General features: G+C 59.1%; 1 protein-coding gene across 2 annotated transcripts in view; it reads right to left on the minus strand.

Moving 5' to 3' along the window:
* Positions 1–36: 36 nt before the first annotated feature.
* The window catches only part of NAXD (NAD(P)HX dehydratase), a 53,351-nt gene continuing 34,976 nt past the window's right edge, over positions 37–18,411 (minus strand). The window contains exons 1-10 of one of the 2 annotated variants that reach the window (XM_056109689.1): positions 4,272–4,324; positions 3,016–3,166; positions 2,894–2,939; positions 2,695–2,783; positions 2,109–2,217; positions 1,321–1,371; positions 1,126–1,230; positions 860–983; positions 608–728; positions 37–530 (exon numbers count right to left, since the gene is read on the minus strand). In XM_056109689.1, the coding sequence (XP_055965664.1) occupies positions 380–530; positions 608–728; positions 860–983; positions 1,126–1,230; positions 1,321–1,371; positions 2,109–2,217; positions 2,695–2,783; positions 2,894–2,939; positions 3,016–3,166; positions 4,272–4,317 (993 nt within the window). In that variant the 5' untranslated portion in view covers positions 4,318–4,324 and the 3' untranslated portion in view covers positions 37–379. Of the gene's footprint in view, positions 531–607; positions 729–859; positions 984–1,125; positions 1,231–1,320; positions 1,372–2,108; positions 2,218–2,694; positions 2,784–2,893; positions 2,940–3,015; positions 3,167–4,271; positions 4,325–18,411 lie in introns of those variants that run through there. The other variant, XM_056109690.1, reaches the window with a different exon arrangement.

The raw sequence follows: 18,411 nt of genomic DNA on the forward strand, positions 1-18,411 counted from the left end.
CTCCCTGTCCACTGGGCTGAGGCCCTCTGGGCAGTCCTGGGAGCAGCCACGTGGCTCACTCATGGCCCAGGCGCCCTGAGCATCCAAGGGTGCTGGCATGGACGCCCAGGCCAGGATCCAGGGACAGATGCATCTCCTGGGGTGGGGAGAGGGGGCAACCAGCACTTGGACGCCCCACGTGCTCATGGCCGCGGGTCCGAGCCCCTTAGTCCTCAGGGTGGGCGTCCAGGAGGAAGCGAGGCCCCGCCCTCCGGGCCCCCAGCACCCCCAACTGAGGAGGGCGGCTCCTGTGAGGGGTCACACAGGGACACGGCGCACATGCCACAGTCCAGGCGGCCTGGGTGTGGGGCTGGATCTCACCCAATCCTGGGCATTGGGATCAGGCCTCAAAGAGCGTGTGGAAGGCGGCCCCGATCTCGGCGACCATGTCACTGGCCGTGGTGGCGCGGCCGTACTTCTGGAAGGCCTGTCGGCTGCACTGCCGGGTGAGAGCACATGCGCCCAGGGCAGCCAGCAGCAGCGGGCTGGAGCTGCAGGGGACAGGGCTGTCAGGAGGTCAGGCTGCCCCCCGCTTGGCGCCCACCCCTGCCGGGCACCCACACCATACCTGTGGGTCTTCTCAGGCCCCGCGAGCAGCGCCCAGTGCACCAGCACCCCCAGGGAGCCCGAGAGGAGGTCGCCCTGGCCGCCACACCTGCGGGCACTGCCCTCCCGGCTGCACACGAGCACTGTCGAGAGAGCATGGGCGGTCAGCCCCTCCCCAGAGCCAGGGACACCCTTGTCCTCGCTGCTGTGGATGCCCAGTGTCCCCCTGCCCTGGGAACCGCCCACTTCCTGTCTGCTGAACCCTCAGCCTCACCCTGCTGGCCGTCAGAGATCACGTCCTGCTCCCCTTTCCGGACCACGGTCACGTTGCCCAGGGCCTGGCTGAGTCTCTGCACAGCCGCACGACCATCGCCACCACTGTCCATGGGCTCCCCCAGCTGTGGATGGACACCAGGCAGATGAGACGGGCTGACCTCAGACACACTGGCTCCTGGGGACCCAGACGGGGGAGAGCTCTGGCCATGCCGAGGCTGCCCGAGTCCCCTGATTTGCGGGCACCCGCCCTGCCCGCACACTCACCACGGCCTCCCAGAGCCGGCCGAACTCCACGTGGTTCGGCGTGAGCAGGGCGTTCCGGCGGCCGTGGATGAGACCCGGCTGCTGGGCCACCAGCCACAGCCCGTCCTGTGGGAGGGACAGCACAGGTTACAGGGTCTGGAGGCCGCGGTGACGGGGCAGGCAGGGGACACAGCCGGGGCCCGGGAGAACAGTTACCGCATCGATGACCACAGGGAGGTCCCGGTCTCTTGAGGCTTCAAGAATGCCCTGTGAAGAAGAGACCCCCTCACAGCCACTGCGGCAGCCAACCCTGCCCAGGGCGAGGACCAGGTCCAGGGCCACCTGCTGCCCCCAGAGGCTAGGGCAGTACTCAGGACAGTGCGTGCCTGCAGCAAGTCCCCCATCATGCCCATCTGGAAACAGGCTGCACTGGCAGCCGCAGGCCATGCTTAAGGATGGAGGCAAGATGGGCTCGAGACCACTCCTGGGGGGTGTGGTGGCACCTTAGGCAACCTGGAGCCTGCCCCAACTCTCGGCCCCATGTCCTGGCCCAGACCCGCACAGCGCCCGCTGCTGCCCCCTGCACTGTCCCCCCGAGAGCCCATCCTCCTATCCTACAGAGGGGCCCAGGAAACCGGGTCTGCCAGCAGGTGACCACAGGACAGTGAGGGACGACCTGAGTTCAAGGAACATGGTCCACAGGCCTCAGGGTACAGAGAGGAAAGAGAGAGAGTGTATATGTGTGTAACCTTCCGGCACCCGCTCCGAGCGTAACCCGGGTGTGTGTGTGTGTGTGTGTGTGTGTGTGTGTGTTCCGGCATCCGCTCCAAGCAGAGAGAGTATATGTGTGTAACCTTCCGGCACCCGCTCCAAGCATCACCTGTGTGTGTGTGTGTAACCTTCTGGCACCCGCTCTGAGTGGTACCCTGCAGATCTGCACAGTATCTGGCAGAGCACCCCTGGTGGGTGTCCTGAGGGTCCCTTTGTGCCCCACCTGGCCTCACCTTCACGCTGGCCAGGAGTGCGTCGTCTCTGCCCAGGCCGGGCCCCACCACCAGCACGTGCAGCCGCGAGAGCCACTTGTCCACCTCGCCCACCGCCTGGGGGCTGTCACTGGGGAGAGGGTGGGCGTTTCCCAGGGTGCCCCCAGCCCCACTCCCTCCTCCTGGCCCCTCCCGCAATCCAGTGCCCATCACCACGGGCCACTCCCAAACCATCCCTGTGCAGACCGGTGGGCGGAGTTCCCATCCGCTCACACCACCCCTCCCCTCCGCTCCTGTCCTGAACATGCAGGCCCAAGGGGCTGCTGCCCCCAGCCCAGCCCTTCCTGGACCCTGCTCCCCGCTACTATCCCCACTGTCTTCCTGCTGGACCCTCGTACCCTGCTCCCGCCTCACCCCACACTGTTCTCCTGCTTTACCATGTCAGGGGGACACATGACCCACGGCACAGTGTCCCGAAGGGAGAAGCTCGGACCCGTGGTCAGACACGAGTGACCCTCCGCAGAGCTGCCCGTCGCAGGCTGGGTGTCCTGAGGCCCACAGCACCCCTGCCCATCGTGCCTGTCACAGGGGGATGCGGGGCACTCACAGGACCGGGTGCACGATGAGCTCAGGGCTGTAGGACTTGATGACCGGTGCTGCATCCCGGGCACAGAACACGTGGGACAGGTCTGCACCCTGCGAGAGCACAGTGGCTGCTGAGGGCAGGGCACCGCCACAGCCAGGACTGTCCCCTGCTGTCCCGGGAAGCCCCAGGGCTGCCCCCGCCACCCCCAAAGCACACGTACCACTTTGAGGGCTGAGATCGCCGCGAAGTATGGGGCACCAGTATACCTGGAGAAAGAGACAGCTGTCAGCGAGGGTACTCACAGCCAGGCCCCCGGGACCACCACGCTTCCCCGTCACTCACTCCTGGCAGCCCCCCACGACGCCGATTCTGCCGTCCATGCCCTTGTGCTTGTCGTGGGTCAGAGCAGGGACAAGTCCCCTCACCAGCCGTTCGGCACTCTCCATGCTTGCGGCGGGCCGTGCTGCACGCAGAGAAAACCCTCTTTCCAAAACTGGGAAAAGAGAGGAAGACTTCAGGAAGACGCCATCAGCGTGACCAGAAGGAGCCCGCCACGCCGCGCTGGGTCAGGCGCCGGCTACAGGGCGGGATCGTGGTCCGCCAGAGCCACAGCTCAGTCTGGACGTCCCCGCAGGATTAGTCTTCGGGGAGGGGCACCCCGCAGTCCCTGGGGTCACCGGAGGGAGAACCATGGGACAGAGACAAGCTGGCCAGCCCCAAGATTTCTGCCCCTGTCAGGCCAGCGGCAGAGACGATCAGAGCTGTCCCCTCCTCTCGGAACCAGTCCACAGGCCACGCCCTTCCACCCGGGTGACAGCGCCCGCACGCTGACACCGCACGGTGTCGACCCTGAAACCCCAGGGGCCACGCCCCGCACGCTGACACCACCGGGAACCACGCTCTGCATGCTGACACCTAGGGCCCACGCCCCCACACCCTGCACCCAGGGGCCCACATGCCCACGCTGACACCCAGGGGCCACGCCCCCTCGCCCTGACACCCTAAGGGGCCATGCCCCGCACGCTGACACCACCGGCGCCCACATGCCCACACTGACACCCAGGGGCCACGCCCCCTCGCCCTGACACCCTAAGGGGCCATGCCCCGCACGCTGACACCACCGGCGCCCACAAGTCCACGCTGACACCCAGGGGCCACGCCCCCTCACCCTGACACCCCAGGATCCACGCTCCGCACGCTGACACCCAGGGCCCACGTCCCCGCACCCTGCACCCAGGGGCCCACATCCCCACGCTGCCAGCCCCTCGCCCCAGCCCGAGGTGGGCGGAGCTCACCCTTTCACCAGCCTCCACAGCTGAAGTGCAGCCGACAGCCCGGCCAGCTGCTCGCGAAGGGGCACGCGGTACTGTCCCCTCTGGCCTCCACGTCTCCTCCGACCCCCAGGCCTGCTCCCCGCGGCGCTGGGAGCCCCCTGCGCCAACGTCCACAGCGCAGACACGGCGACCGGCGCCGTCTCCTCGCTGCCCGGCCCGACTGCGGGCCCCGCACTGACCCCCGTACACTGACCCCGCTCCCGCTGGGGGCGCGAGAGCGTGCCCACAGTGCCCGCTGCCCCGCTGCCCCCGCCGCGCCCTCACCTCGCCGGCAGCCCCGCGCCACTACCCACACGGCCCCGCCAGCCATCGGCCACTTCCGGGTTCCCGGCGGCCTCCGCGCCGCCGCCTGGCCGCAACTTCCGGGCCAACTTCCGCTCTCCCAGCAGCCTCCGCGCTGCCGCCGGAAGCTGGCTCTCGAAGCGCAGCGCTCGGCCTCGGGGCCCGCCCTCCCCGCCTGCACGGGGCCAGCGATCGACGGACGTGACTCACGCCCAACAGGCCTGGCCGCCGTGAGGGCGGGGCGGGGCAGGGGTGGCTGACGCCATCAACGCGCGCCCGGGGCCGCGGGGCGAGATCGCTTCCGGCCGTGCGGCGCGCGCCGCTCCTATGTGCAGCCTCGGTCGTGGCGGCTCGGTGCGGGTAGCGTCTCCGGGAGCCGGACACCGGCGGGGTCGGGGCGCTGCAGGAGGCCGGGCCGCCCCGGAACCTTCGGTCTCGGCAACGCCCTTCCGGGTCGGCGCGGAGCAGCTCGGCCGAACCCCGGAGCGCTGGTCCCCGTGGCGTGTGCACCGCGGCCCCGATGCCGCCTGGCAGCGCCGCCTCGAAGGACACGCAGCCTCCGCCGTGTCTGAAACGGCCCCAGCACGTGATGCCGCTCCGCGCCGTGGTACCGACCCAGCCTTATAGGCACAGTTGGAAGTCGTGGGCAGTTTTCTCTGACACGCCTGGTCTTACGTCTTAGTCAGCCCCCGGGGCCGGCTGAGCGGACCCAGCTCAGGCCCCCACCCTGCAGGGCCCCCACCCCCAACTCTGCTTCGGCCCCCAGGTGGGCTCTGAGCACTGCCGGGCGTGGCGCCGAAATACAAAACCAAACCAACAAAACTCCAAACCCGTGGTTTAATGGCTAATTCAAGCAACCGTTTTCCTAGTGCTCCGCATAAAAGCCTAACCAAGAACTAGCGTTAGTGCCAGACGCAATGCCCAGGAAATCAAAAATTGTCTTCAGACCTCTCGGTAAAGCAGGTTGCCTCTCATTGAGCGCCAGTTCCCAGGGCACGGCCTGGTACCTGTGTCAATGTGCAGGGACTCGCTTCTCGTTTCAGAGAACGCAAAATTACTCCGCCTTGATTGGACTCGGCTTCCGGAGACCCTGGTACTTCAGTAACCTATGGTCTCCACAGCCTAATTTTAGAAGGTTCCCATGAAGCAATCTTTGGGCTGCTGGCTTCCTTTTTATCTTCCTGACCTTGAATAGTATCCCTTTCCTCCAGGGCGCTCTTCTTCGCTTGTTCTATTTTTGTGCACCCCGTGATACTGGGTTCCTCCCCCTCCACTCCTGAGACTGGCGCCGGGTTTGGCTTATCATATGAACTTGCTCCTTTTCCCGCATTACAGCCAGGGAGATGCATGTTCCGACTTCCCAGGTTCCGGGCAAGAAGCGTCCAGGCCGCAGCCCTGAGCCTTTCCCAGGCCTGGAGTGACGAAACTGCACCAACGTGTCCTTAAGGAGCGTGGTTTTGCTCTGCCCGAGGGGGTTGTGGTGGCCTGGGCTGTAAGCTGGCCTCCCTCCCCTGGGCAGTTGGGGAACCACAAAAGGTGCAGCCCAGTTGCCATTTCCCCAACAGCCCCGCCTTCGGCATGTTTGCTCGGGGTTCTGTTTTGCTTGGTTCGTGTGCGTCCCCTGTGACCACCAGCATTGCTGGGGAGTACGCCTATTCAGAGAGCACTCCACATCAGCACCGAGAGAAACCTTTTTATGGGGGTGGGGTAGGGTTGGGCCACACCCTCTGTGCCCAGGCCTTCTTCCTGGCTCTGCTCAAGGATCCTGCCTGGCAGGGTACCAGAGGGCCCTATGGGGTGCCAGGAATTGGGCCTGCTTTAGCCACAAGCAAGGCAAGTGTGTTTTTTAGAATGCGATTTGATCAATAGAAAATGAGGAGAAGCAGCACCTCCAAGGGCAGTTAATCCATAACCTATTTGCAGAAGGCCTGTGGCCAGGGGGCTCTTTGTGGAAGATGTGCAGAAAACAGGACATGATGTCCTTGGTGGCATGTGTCGGGCTCCTGTGACTGGGCCCTGTGCTGTAGTGTAGCCCCCCCCAACCCCCCCTCCCCCCCTGCGTGTCACCTCCCCTGCCACCTCTCAACTGCGCCACCCATCATTGCCCCAGTGTGGGAGAGATGCTCTCCTGCCTGTTAGGCTCCTTCAGAGCGGGGTAGTAAAGGGGAACACGCTTCCCCCTGCGCTGCCGCAACACTCTGTCTTGACCCTCCCAGCAAGTGTGTGCAGGGCACTTGTGGCCAGAGGCTGGTCCTTTGCTAAAGCAAATATTTGTCTGTTGGTGGCAGACCGATCTGGACTCTCTTGAGTCTGTAACAATGATGATGCTTTCCTCACATATGTCATATACCTCTGCTACTGTGTTTACTTCTCTGTTGTGTTTGCTTTGGCCCAGGGATCACTCCTCCTGGGCTCAGGGGACCATATAGGGTACTGGGGATTGAAGCAGGTTCAGCCGCATACAAGGCAAGCACCCTAACCACTGCACTGTCGCGCCAGCCCCTCCCTCCCTTTCTCTTGGGGAACATGACATTTCCCCTAGTTCATTTCATAATCGCTTCCCGTCGGAGAAAGCAGGCTGCAGTTTCCCGTTCAGTTGTTGCCATTTCACTGTAAATCTCCTCACACTATGCTCACAGAGGCTGGTGTCCTCTGGATTCCAGAACGCTGACTCTTCACTTTCAGAACTCTCCCCTGTGCCCTGGCCAGGAAAGCCCCCTCACCATGCCTCTTTTTTGTGATTGCTGAGCAGTGTCAGAAGTAAGCGCCGAACATTGCTGGATGTGCCCCCCCCCCAAAGAAAAAGAAAAAAACATAAATCCTAAGGGACTTACAGTGATTTAACGAAAATGCTTCAAGACTTAATTCCTTGCTGAGCCTTCATAGTGGTGCTGCCTCTCAGCTAGTAAGGAGTGACTCAGATGACAAAAGGGCGACGCAAATGGAAGCGAGGGTTGCTTCTACCAGCTCATGTCCTCCGAGGTAGAGGTACCCTGAATTATTTGGTCAGTTCCACCTTTTTTTAGAGCAAAGTTCCTCCACCGAAAACCAAAAAAAAAAATGCACTATATTTCTATTTTCATCTTTTCTGTTTTAGCCCGGCAAGCTACCGAGAGTATTCGATATGCCAGACACAGTAACAACAAAGTCTCCAATGGAGACGTTACTGGGCCCGCTCGAGCAAATCGAAGATCAACGGGAGGGCCTTTACCATTTACCTGTTTTAAAGTAAACTTTGATTTATGTACTGTTTCTATTTGATTGTGCCTTATTTAAATTTACTTTGTTACTTGTTTGGGGGGAGTCCACATCCTGTGGTGCTCAGAGGTCTGCACTCCTGGCTCTGTACTCAGCAGTCACTCCGGATGCTGCTGGGGTCCGTTTGGGATGCTGGGGATGGAGTCAGCCAAGCAGACAAATGCCCTCCCCACAGCCCTCCCCGCTGCCGTGTGCTCCAGCCTCGAGTGCTATCTGGTTCTTTTTTTGTTCCTCCTAGCTCTGCACTCAGGAATCAGTCCTGGCGGTGCTCGGTGACCACCGGGGATGGTGGGGATCGATCCTGGGTCGGCCCCAGTGCTATCAGAAGAAATGATGGGGCTGTTGATTGGGGGTGGGCCAGGAGACCTCCTTGTTCTTCCTCCTGTGGCCGCCTGGGTGTAGACTGGGCTCACCCGCAGCCCACACTTGATTCTGTGGCAGGCGGAAGGGACTGTCCCACGCCCACCTGCAGGGCCACAGAGCCTGCTGATGGGAGGGGGGGCTTCTCAGGCAGCTCTCTGCACATAGGGGCAGGACAAGGTGCAGCTGACAAAGGGAAGGGCATGGAGGGGACCCCTGGGGTGTGGACTCTCAGGACAGGATAGGAGCAGCCTGTGCAACCTCAAGTCCCTGCAAGGTCCCAAGTCCCTGCAAGGTCCCCAGAGCTTCCTTTGTGACCCGCAGTGGAGACGCGGGCTGGCCACTCTCGGCAGAGCGTCCGCCGTGCATCCGAGTTCCTCGGTTCCACCCCCCCGTGTGATCAGAGAAAAATAAAAGAACCTGGCTGGATCCCTCAGACACCCCACCCTGCCCCACTTTCCGTGATGACATTAAGTCCCACTGGAGTACGCGGTGGTCCGCGAGGATGAGAAACCAGCTCTCGTGGCCCGGCGCCAGACGGACGCACACTCAGGCACCAGTGTACATACAGCAGGTCATTCATGGACACACACCACACTGGGCGTGGCATTGTGACATCCCACACATACCAAGCTCCTTCAGCACCGCACCCGCTCAGCCAGCAAACAGCTATCCCTGCACAGCGTCATGGCACTGACAGGCCATCCACAGGCCCAGCGGGACATCTTTCATCCAGCACCCGCCAAGCCAGTGTCCCCTGGTCACCACGGCCCCCTTCGTGATGCAGCACAGCCATAGCACCAGTGCTGGGCTGCCGGGCTCTGTCCCCTCCTACCCCTGAGCCCTACCAGGAGTGATCCCTGAGGATCACAAGTAAGTAACAGTCACAAGTAAGCCCTGAGCACTGCCAGTGTGGCCCCAAGTGAAAAACCAAATAAAAGTCCTGCCGTGCTGCCATCCGTGGCAGCCTCAGAAGCTGGCACTCACATGGTGCATAGAGCACGCTCCCACACAAGGCACGGCAAGAGCACGGGGCCACGCACGTCACACATCACCCAATGTCAGGGACAGAAGGCTGTGGTCACTGGGGAGTCCGGGGAGGGGCAGAGGATGGCCCAGGATGCTTCTGATGTGGCCGGGTGGCCCCTGTGTGCAAGAGGCCTCAGCCCAGGGCAAGTCTAGGCTTCTCGTCTCTTTGTTTTCTCGTTCTCTCTTCTGAGTAGGAACTAGGGCAGCTACACTTAGCAGTGCACAGGGATCACTCCTGGGCGCTCAGGAGGACTCTGTGGGGTGCTGGACTCAAACATGGATCGCCGTGTGCAAGGCAAACCCTGGAGAGGTGGCGGGTGGGGGCAGCCCTGGGCACCTCCCAGGAAGGGGTAGGGTATGTCCAAATGGTCTCTTCTGACATTAGGGCTGGGCAGGGCCGCTTGCCCCAGTGCACTCGTGCCCCCAGCCCTTCCTGCCCCCCACCAGCTCCTCCCCATCCCTCCTCCTGGGTCAGTGGAGTCTGACCAGCACCAGCTTCCACACCTGGCTGTCACCAGAGTGCCAGACAGAGGCAGGTCCCACAGGGAGCGATGCTCAGTCACTTGGTGCAGCCGGCACTGGTGCATCTGCAGTCTGTGCAGACCGATGTCTGCTGGCCCCTGACCCTGTCCTGTCAGGTCTCACGTTCACCTCTTGCCCAGGATGGGCTACTCAGATTCTGCCTGAGTTTTCCACCACTGCCACACCCCACCCGCCCTGGGCCGCCCTCTTCTTGATCTTTCCTCATCCCGTGTGTGGCTGGCTGAGCCCTCCACCGACACTCCACCTTCCCGGGCCTCTGGCTGGCAGCGGCCCCCAAGCCCCCATGCGCCCCCAGCCTGCCCCCACGAGATTCAGTTCTGCTCCCCTGGGAGGGTCAGAGCGCCGGGACATCCCCAGGCAAGAGGCCCAGCCACTGGACACTGGGGCCGTGGGTGGGGACAGCTGGAGTTGGGGACAGTGAAGGTGGGTGGGAGCCATGAAGGAGTTCGTGGAGGGGTCCCTGCTGCCGGCCCGAAGACTGCCAGTGGCAGTGACAGTGCTCTGGAGAGGCAGCGAAGCAGGAGGGGACACCCAGGGCAACCCCCCCCCCCCCCCGCACACACACACACTTCCACCTGCTATCTGTCCCCCGAAGTCCAGTTCCGCAGGGAGAACCTGGAAGCCAGACCCTTTCCTGACCTGGCAGAGCACCGGCCTCATCCCACCCGCCGGACATGAGGCTCTTGGGGACAGCTGCCAGGAGCCCCCCCCCCTCAGACTATGGCACTATGCCTGGGCACTGAGCTGGGTCAGTGAGAGGCTCTCTCTCCCTCTCTCCCTCCCTCCCTCCCTCTCTCTCCCTCCCTCCCTACCTGTCTCTCTCCCTCCTTCCCTCCCTTTCTCCCTCTCTCCCTCCCTCTCCTCCCTCTCTCTCCCTCCCTCCCTTTCTGTCTCTCTCCCTCTCTCCCTCCCTCTCCCTCTTTCCCTCCCTCCCTCTCCCACTCTCTCTCCCCCCTTCTCCTCTTTGTGTCCTGCCTACCCCATGGCATTTCCCTGGACCCCCACCCCACCCCCCTCAGGCCAGCCTGCATGCAGATATCAGCTCCCCTCACTGCTCCCTGCTGAGGTGCGGGGGGGGGGGGCACCCAGATGGAAGGAAGGCAGAGTCCCTCTCCGGGCCTGGGGTCAGTGAGGGCACGGCCACACCCCGCAGATTTTATGGTCAAGTGGCTGAAGAAACCTCTGGAATCTGCTCAGCCACCTAGAAAGAAAACACAGCTGAGAGTTCCTGGTTCTCAGCTGCCCGGGCTGTTTCCTAAGAGAAGCTGAGCCTGACTGCCTCCCCCCGCCCCCCCCGCCCGGCCTACGGGCTGGTTGGGGGCAGTCTCCAGGCCCCCAGCACCCACACACATGCCACAAGGGGTAGGAGAGCCCAGAGCAGCCCCTGAGAGCAGGCCAGCTGCCCTCACCACTGTGATCAGAGCTGGCACAGCTTCATGCTCCACTGGAACCCGATCCGGAACCCCAGGATGAAAGGACAGCAAAGGACAACAGAGACTTGGGCCTCCCGGGGATTAGGGCACAGGGCAGTGAAAGAGCAAGAGCGAGACTGAGCTAGGTTGGGAGCTGGGCCAGGTACCACAACCGCACCCTCCCCCTCTCCTCCCCTCCCCCTTACTGCCACCCTCTCTGCCACTCCCCCACTCCCTCCCCAAACGAACCCACACCCTCAACCTCACCCTCCTCACACCCACACCCTCACCCTCACACACATTTGTGCCCCCACTCACATCCTCACCCACATGCTCCTGAGCACCACAGGGTGTGAGTGCGGGTGCAGGTGTGGGTGTGGGTGCGTGGGAGAGTGTGGGCACAGGGTGGATGTCTGGCGTGCCCCCACACTGCCTCTGAGATGGCCATGCTGCCCCCAGCAGACAGATGCAAAGCCAGAGGCAGGACGACAGGAACACTGGCTGGCATCTCGGTGGGGAAATGGCAAACCTGGATCCCAGATGCAGTTCCGGCTGCCTTCCTCCTCACCACCAAGCCCGGCCCTTTACAGGAAATGCAGGTGATCAGGGGAGATCACTTGATCACTTGACTTCCTGTTAATCGGCGATTTGCTCGAGCGGGCACCAGTAACGTCTCCATTCGTCCCTGTCGCGTGCTAGCGTAGCCCAATGGTGTCTGTTCGCTCTAGGAACACGAAGAGCCTCAAACCGATCGTTCATGATCTTGATGAAGAAGTCTGACCATCTGGTAGGTGGGCGGCCACACGGTCTTTTGACATCCCGTGGAATCCAGTCCGTAACAGCTCTAGTCCAGCGGCCGTCTCCAAATCACATTACGTGTCCAGCCCATCTGATTTTCAACACTTTGGCAAACGAGACACTACTTCCACTACCCAGCCGTCGCCACACTCCAGGACGCTTTCCGGACACATCATAAGACACTAAATACCCATCTTCTGGAATTGTCGTACCATATTTGATAGGGTTCAAATATGGTAACACCTACAAGGGTGATTAGAGGTCGCCCCAAAAGCCTCTATCCCTCTCGGAAAGACTGGCAAGCTACCGAGAGTATTCCGCCCGCACGGAAGAGCCTGGCAAGCTATCCGCTGTGTATTCGATATGCCAAAACCAGTAACTACAACTGGTCTCATTCACCTGACCCTGAAGGCTACACCGACATGGCAGCACTGAGAAGGATGAGAAAGGAGAGGCCGACAAAATCTCAAGGCCGACCTAGGCTGCCACAACGAAGGAAGACAAAAATGATCATCTGTACTTTCAATGCACGTACGCTAGCATCAGATGCATCCATCGAGGACCGGATGGTACAAGCGCGAATGATCAAGTACGACATCATTGGTCTGACCGAGACAAGAAGGCACGAATCTCACCATGCCGTTTTCGACACTGGAGAAGAATTGTTCCTCGGAACATGCGATAAAAGAGGTGTTGGAGGCGTCGGTGTCCTTGTCAACACAAACTTGGCCAAGAGCATTGATTCATTCGAATGCCTAACAACCCGAATCGGACGTTTACATTTGAATAGATGTGGCTCACTGCCTGCAGTTTCTATCTTTGTTGTCTACGCACCAACATCTCATTATGATGAAAGAGAAATCGAGAAGTTCTACATGGAGCTAGAGAAGTTCTATAAAGAAGACCGCACCTTCTACAAGATCATTGTGGGTGATTTTAATGCCAAGATAGGACTGAGAAGATCAGCTGAAGAACTTCACATCGGGACCCATGGCCTAGAATGGAACGAACAGGGTGAGAGACTGTCTGAGTTCATCATGTCGACCAAGACCATCCATGGTAACTCACAGTTCCAGAAGGCAGAATCTAAACGATGGACATGGGAGTCTCCCGGTGGACGATTCCACAACGAAATAGACCACATCATATTCAATCGACGGTTTTGCCTGACTGATGTCGCTGTTGTCCCAAAATTTCAAACGGGATCGGACTACCGTCTCCTTCGTGCAAAATTGTACTTCACAGAGCGGGGAGAAAGGGCTGCAAAGTTCAAAAAGAGAACTCCCAGAATGACCACCAACTGGGAACTCTTTGGTACTATTGCGGCAACACGGGAAGATGCCATTGTTGACAACATTGACGAGGAATACGATCGACTGGTTCAGCACCTCCATGAATGTGCGAGGAACGCCAAGAAAGAGATAGCCACAAAAAATTGCCTATCTTCAAAAACTCTTGAGCTAATTCGCCAGCGTGGTTTGGCGCATGCCTCAGGCAACCGCAAGCTAACGTCCGAGCTCGCAAAGCAGTGCAGAGATGTGATCAAGGAAGACCTCAAAGAGAGAAGAGCAGAAGTGCTGGTAGATGTGGCAGAAGCCGGGAAAAGTATTCGTAACGCCCACCTGTCCTTCGCCAACTATAAGACCAAGATGACTGCCCTCCGACGTCCTGATGGATCCATCACATCCTCCAGAACGGCAATGGAGAAGATTATCTATGACTTCTACTCAAATCTCTTCGATAGCCATGTCCACTTGCCGACATACCAAATTCCACAGGATGGATATGTCGTTCCCAATGTTCTCCCTTCCGAAATCCGACACGCCATTTCATCGGTAAAGAAACAAACAGCACCCGGCCCAGACAAGGTCAGACCTGAACACCTGAAGAACCTGCCGTCAGTACTCATCAATACACTGGCTCGGCTCTTCACTCGCTACCTGTCTGAATTCAAGGTTCCGTCCCAATGGAAAACCAGCAGGACCGTACTACTGTTCAAGAAGGGAGACATCCGGGGCTGGAGCAATAGCACAGCGGGTAGGGCGTTTGCCTTGCACGCAGCCAACATGACCGACACAGGTTCAATTCCCAGCACCCCATATGGTCCCCTGAGCACCGCCAGGGGCAATTCCTGAGTGCATGAGCCAGGAGTAACCCCTGAGCATCGCCCGGTGTGACCCAAAAAGCAAAAAAAAAAAAAAAAAAAAAAAAAAGAAGGGAGACATCCATGACATTGGCAACTATCGCCCAATCTGCCTATTGTCTGTCATCTACAAGTTGTTCACTCGAGTCATCCTAAATAGGATTGGCAGAACACTAGATGAAGGACAACCATGCGAGCAAGCAGGGTTCCGCAAAGGATTCAGCACCATCGACCATATCCACACAATAACCAAGCTCATTGAGGTTTCTCGGGAGTTCAAGATGCCGCTCTGTTTAACGTTCATTGATTTAAAGAAGGCCTTTGATTCTGTTGAGACGGAAGCGGTCATTGAAGCCCTAGCCAATCAGGGCATTCAAGCCCAATACATCAGGATCCTCTGTGAGCTGTGTTGCGGATTCACTACCAGGATCTCACTATTCTACAAAGAAGTGATCGTTGATGTCAAGAGAGGGGTGCGGCAGGGTGATACCATTTCACCAAAACTCTTCAGTGCCACCCTCGAGAACATCATACGACGACTGGAATGGGAAGGAATGGGAGTGAAGATAGATGGTCGGCAACTACACCACCTCCGCTTTGCTGATGACATTGTTTTAATAACACCAAACATCAGCCAAGCGGCACAAATGCTGGCCGACTTTGACCATGAGTGTGGAAAGGTAGGACTACAGCTGAATCTTACGAAGACAATGTTTATGAGAAACAGCCTTGTTCCTGACGCCCCATTCGCTCTCAATGGAACGACCATTCCGAATGCAACAGCTATGTGTACCTAGGTCGAGAGGTCAACATGACAAACGACCTGGCACCCGAGCTGCGCAGGAGGAAGAGAGCAGCTTGGAACGCCTTCAAGAACGTCGAAGAAATAGCTAAGAGGATGAAGAACCTCCGGCTCCGGGCACATCTCTTTGATTCCACTGTTCTTCCTGCATTAACATATGCCTCAGAGACCTGGGCCCTACGCAAACAAGATGAGAACGCTATTCAGGTCTCCCAAAGAAGAATAGAAAGAGCTATGCTTGGAATATCACGTTTCACTCAAATGAGAGAAAGAATCCGGAGTTCTGACATCCGTCGACAATCAAGGATCAGGGACGCTGTCTCATTTGCCAAGGTGTCGAAAATCAGATGGGCTGGTCACGTAATGAGATTTAAAGACGACCGTTGGACTAGAGCTGTTACTGATTGGATTCCACGGGATGTCAAAAGACCGCGTGGTCGCCCACCTACCAGATGGTCAGACTTCTTCATCAAGATCATGAACGATCGGTTTGAGGCCCTTCATGTTCCCGGAGCGAACAGATGCCATTGGGCTACACTAGCATGAGACAGGGACAAATGGAGACGTTACTGGCGCCCACTCGAGCAAATCGACGACTAATGGGAAGTTAAGCGATTAAGTGATTAAGTGGGAAACGAGACAGCGTCCCTGATTCTTGATTGTTGATGGATGTCGGAACTCCAGATTCCTTCTTTCAGTTGAGTGAAGCGTGATACTCCAAGCATAGCTTTCGATTCCTCTTTGAGAGATCCGAATAACATTCTCATCCTGTTTGCGTAGTGCCCAGGTCTCTGAGGCATATGTTAATGCAGGAAGAACAGTGGAATCAAAGAGATGTGCCTGGAGCCAGAGGTTCTTCGTCCTCTTAGCTATTTCTTCCTCGCTCTTGAAGGCATTCCAAGCCACTCTCTTCCTCCTGCGCAGCTCGGGTGCCAGGTCATTTATCATGTTGACTTCTCAACTTAGGTACACATAGCTGTTGCATTTGGAGATGGTCGTTCCGTTGAGAGCGAATGGGGCGTCAGGAATGAGGCTGTTTCTCATAAACATTGTCTTCGTAAGATTCAGCTGTAGTCCTACCTTTCCACACTCACGGTCAAAGTCGGCCAGCATTTTTGCCGCTTGGCTGATGTTTGGTGTTATTAAAACAATGTCATCAGCAAAGCGGAGATGGTGTAATTGCCGACCATCTATCTTCACTCCCATTCCTTCCCATTCCAGTCGTCGCATGATGTTCTCGAGGGTGGCACTGAAGAGTTTTGGTGAAATGGTATCACCCTGCCGCACCCCTCTCTTGACATCAATGATTACTTCTTTGTAGAATGGTGAGATCCTGGTAGTGAATCCGTAATACAGCTCATGGAGGATCTTGATGTACTGAGCTTGAATGCCCTGATTGGCTAGGGCTTCAATGACCGCTTCCATCTCAACAGAATCAAAGGCCTTTAAATCAATGAACGTTAAACAGAGTGGTATCTTGAACTCCCGAGAAACCTCAATGAGCTTGGTTATTGTGTGGATATGGTCGATGGTGCTGAATCCTTTGCGGAACCCGGCTTGCTCGCATGAGAGATATCAACCCAGAAAGCACGCAGGGCACATTAGAGATCTGACTGCACGCAAAATCCTAATAGTTGCATACTATAAAGCACACATACAGGGGCCAGAGTGATAGTACAGCGGGGAAGGCATCTGCCTGGCATGTAGACGACCAGAGTTTGATCCCTGGCATCCCATATGGTTCCCTGAGCACCGCCAGGAGTAATTCCTGCATGCAGAGCCAGGAGTAAGTCCTGAGCATCGCCAGCAGTCCCTGAGCACAGAGGACTGTTGAACCGTCACATCAGTAAAACTCGCCTGCAGTTGCCTCCAGCACACCAATTCCTCGGGCCACATGTGCACGTGGGTGGGACTACATTTCCCAGCCATCCTTGCGGACATGTCGCCACGTGACCGAATTCTGACCAGTGGGGTGCAAGAGCGTTTATCACGTGCCCTCACGCCCCGCGCTGTGCCCCCTGCTGGCGAAACCGGGGACTGCAGGAGTTTTGTGGCCGTGGTGTGGAAGAATCCCCTGTGCCCTGGACCCCTTGGCGGGGCCCTTCTGGGGGGCCAGAGGCAAGCGCTGTGCGGGCCAGCTGGAGGCGGGCGATGGCCTTCTGGCCTATCCCTCCCTTGGTTTAGTTGCCGACCCCTCCCCGCACTGCCCAGGTGGCCTCCCCTGCCCGTCCCGGCACCCCGGGTACAGGCCTCTCCCAGCCCCGTGCCCGACCTCAGCCTCTGCCCAGGGCCCGGCCACCCATGGCTGTGGGGCCCATGCAGGGTCTCGCTCAGGGCCCTGCCTCCTGGGAACCTGCGGGACCCAGCCCCGACCCACACCCGCCCACACCTCCTCCTGCTCAGGGCAGAGGCCTGGACCCCCCCTCCCTGCCTCCTCCGCCCTTCCCCCACACCCCTGGCATTACTGGGGGCTTGTCTGTCCCACACTGCTGCGGGCAGGCTGGGCACCACCACTTGGTCAGTCCTTTGGGCAAGGTCGGGCAGATAAGCCACCGGGGTGCCCTGGGGTGAAGGACAGGACTGTCCTCTGAGGCCTCGGCAGCCCCCAGAGCAGGACTGCAAAGCGAGGCCGGTGCCTGCTGCTTCTCCCTGGGCCACAGTCTCAGAACCGCTCTAGGGAGGGCGGCGGGGACCAAGACGGGACACCATGATGAGCATCATGCTGGACAAGGGCTGACGCTGTGATGGGGAAGGGATATGCCGGGATATGCCCATCAGCACCTGCAGGCAGTCATATGCCCAGAAGGAAAGAGAGAGGGAGGGAGAGAGGGAGGAGGGAGGGGGAGAGGAAAAGAGAGGGAGGGAGAGAGAGGGAGGGAGCGAGGGTGGGAAAGGGAGGGAGAAACATGGAGGGAGGGAGAGGGAGGGAGAGATAGGGAGAGAGGAGGTGGGAGGGAGGGAGGGAGGGAGGGAGAGAGAGACAGGGAGGGAAAGGGAGAGAGAGGGGGAGGGAGAGAGGTCTGGAGGGCGAGCTAAGCGCTTGCCTTGGCACTGGGCTTGCCTTGGCGCTGGTTGGGCGGGGTTGCCTGGGTGTTGGGATACACACCAGCGGGAGGGTGCGGGAGTCCGTGTGACTGAAGCCCAAGCAGGACAACGCTGCAACTGTGTATCGCGGAGATTTAACAGGATACAAAGGTGGTGGAGGATGGAGGGAGGCGCCAAGGCCCGAGAGACTGTGGGCAGGGCTTGCCTTGGTGCAGCCCCCTGAAGCTCCCGCGGCTCCCAGTTCCATCCCCGCCCCAGGGCTCACTCTGAGGCCCTCAGACCCCAAGAAAGAAGCCGACTGTGTGTAACCAATCTGTGTGGCCGACTGTGTGTAACCAATCGTCACCGCAGCCTTGGAGGCCAACAGGGAATCCGGCCTGCGGGTGGCCGCTGACCAGGCCTTGGCCAGAGCCACTCAGCGTCTGCGGGCGAGGTCTCCCAGGGCGCCTCCCTTCTGGCTCACTTCTCTTGCTCAGAGTACTGGACAATTTTAAGTTTTAGAACAAACTTTCTATGGAAAATGTTACTATTTTTCTGCATCAAAATTTAGAACAAGCTCTCCCTGGGGCTGGGCGGTAGTTCAGGGGTAGGGTGTTTAGCTGGCCTGGAGGGAGTTGGCCCCGGCTTAACCCCCAGCACCCCCAGACTCCCCAAGCCTGCAAGGAACGATCCCTGAGCAAGCCCTGAGCAACTGCAGGGTGGTCCCCAAACCCAAACAGGCCAGAGAAGCAT

The sequence above is a fragment of the Sorex fumeus genome, unplaced genomic scaffold, assembly GCF_029834395.1.
Source record: "Sorex fumeus unplaced genomic scaffold, SorFum_2.1 ptg000008l, whole genome shotgun sequence".
NCBI lineage: Eukaryota > Metazoa > Chordata > Mammalia > Eulipotyphla > Soricidae > Sorex > Sorex fumeus.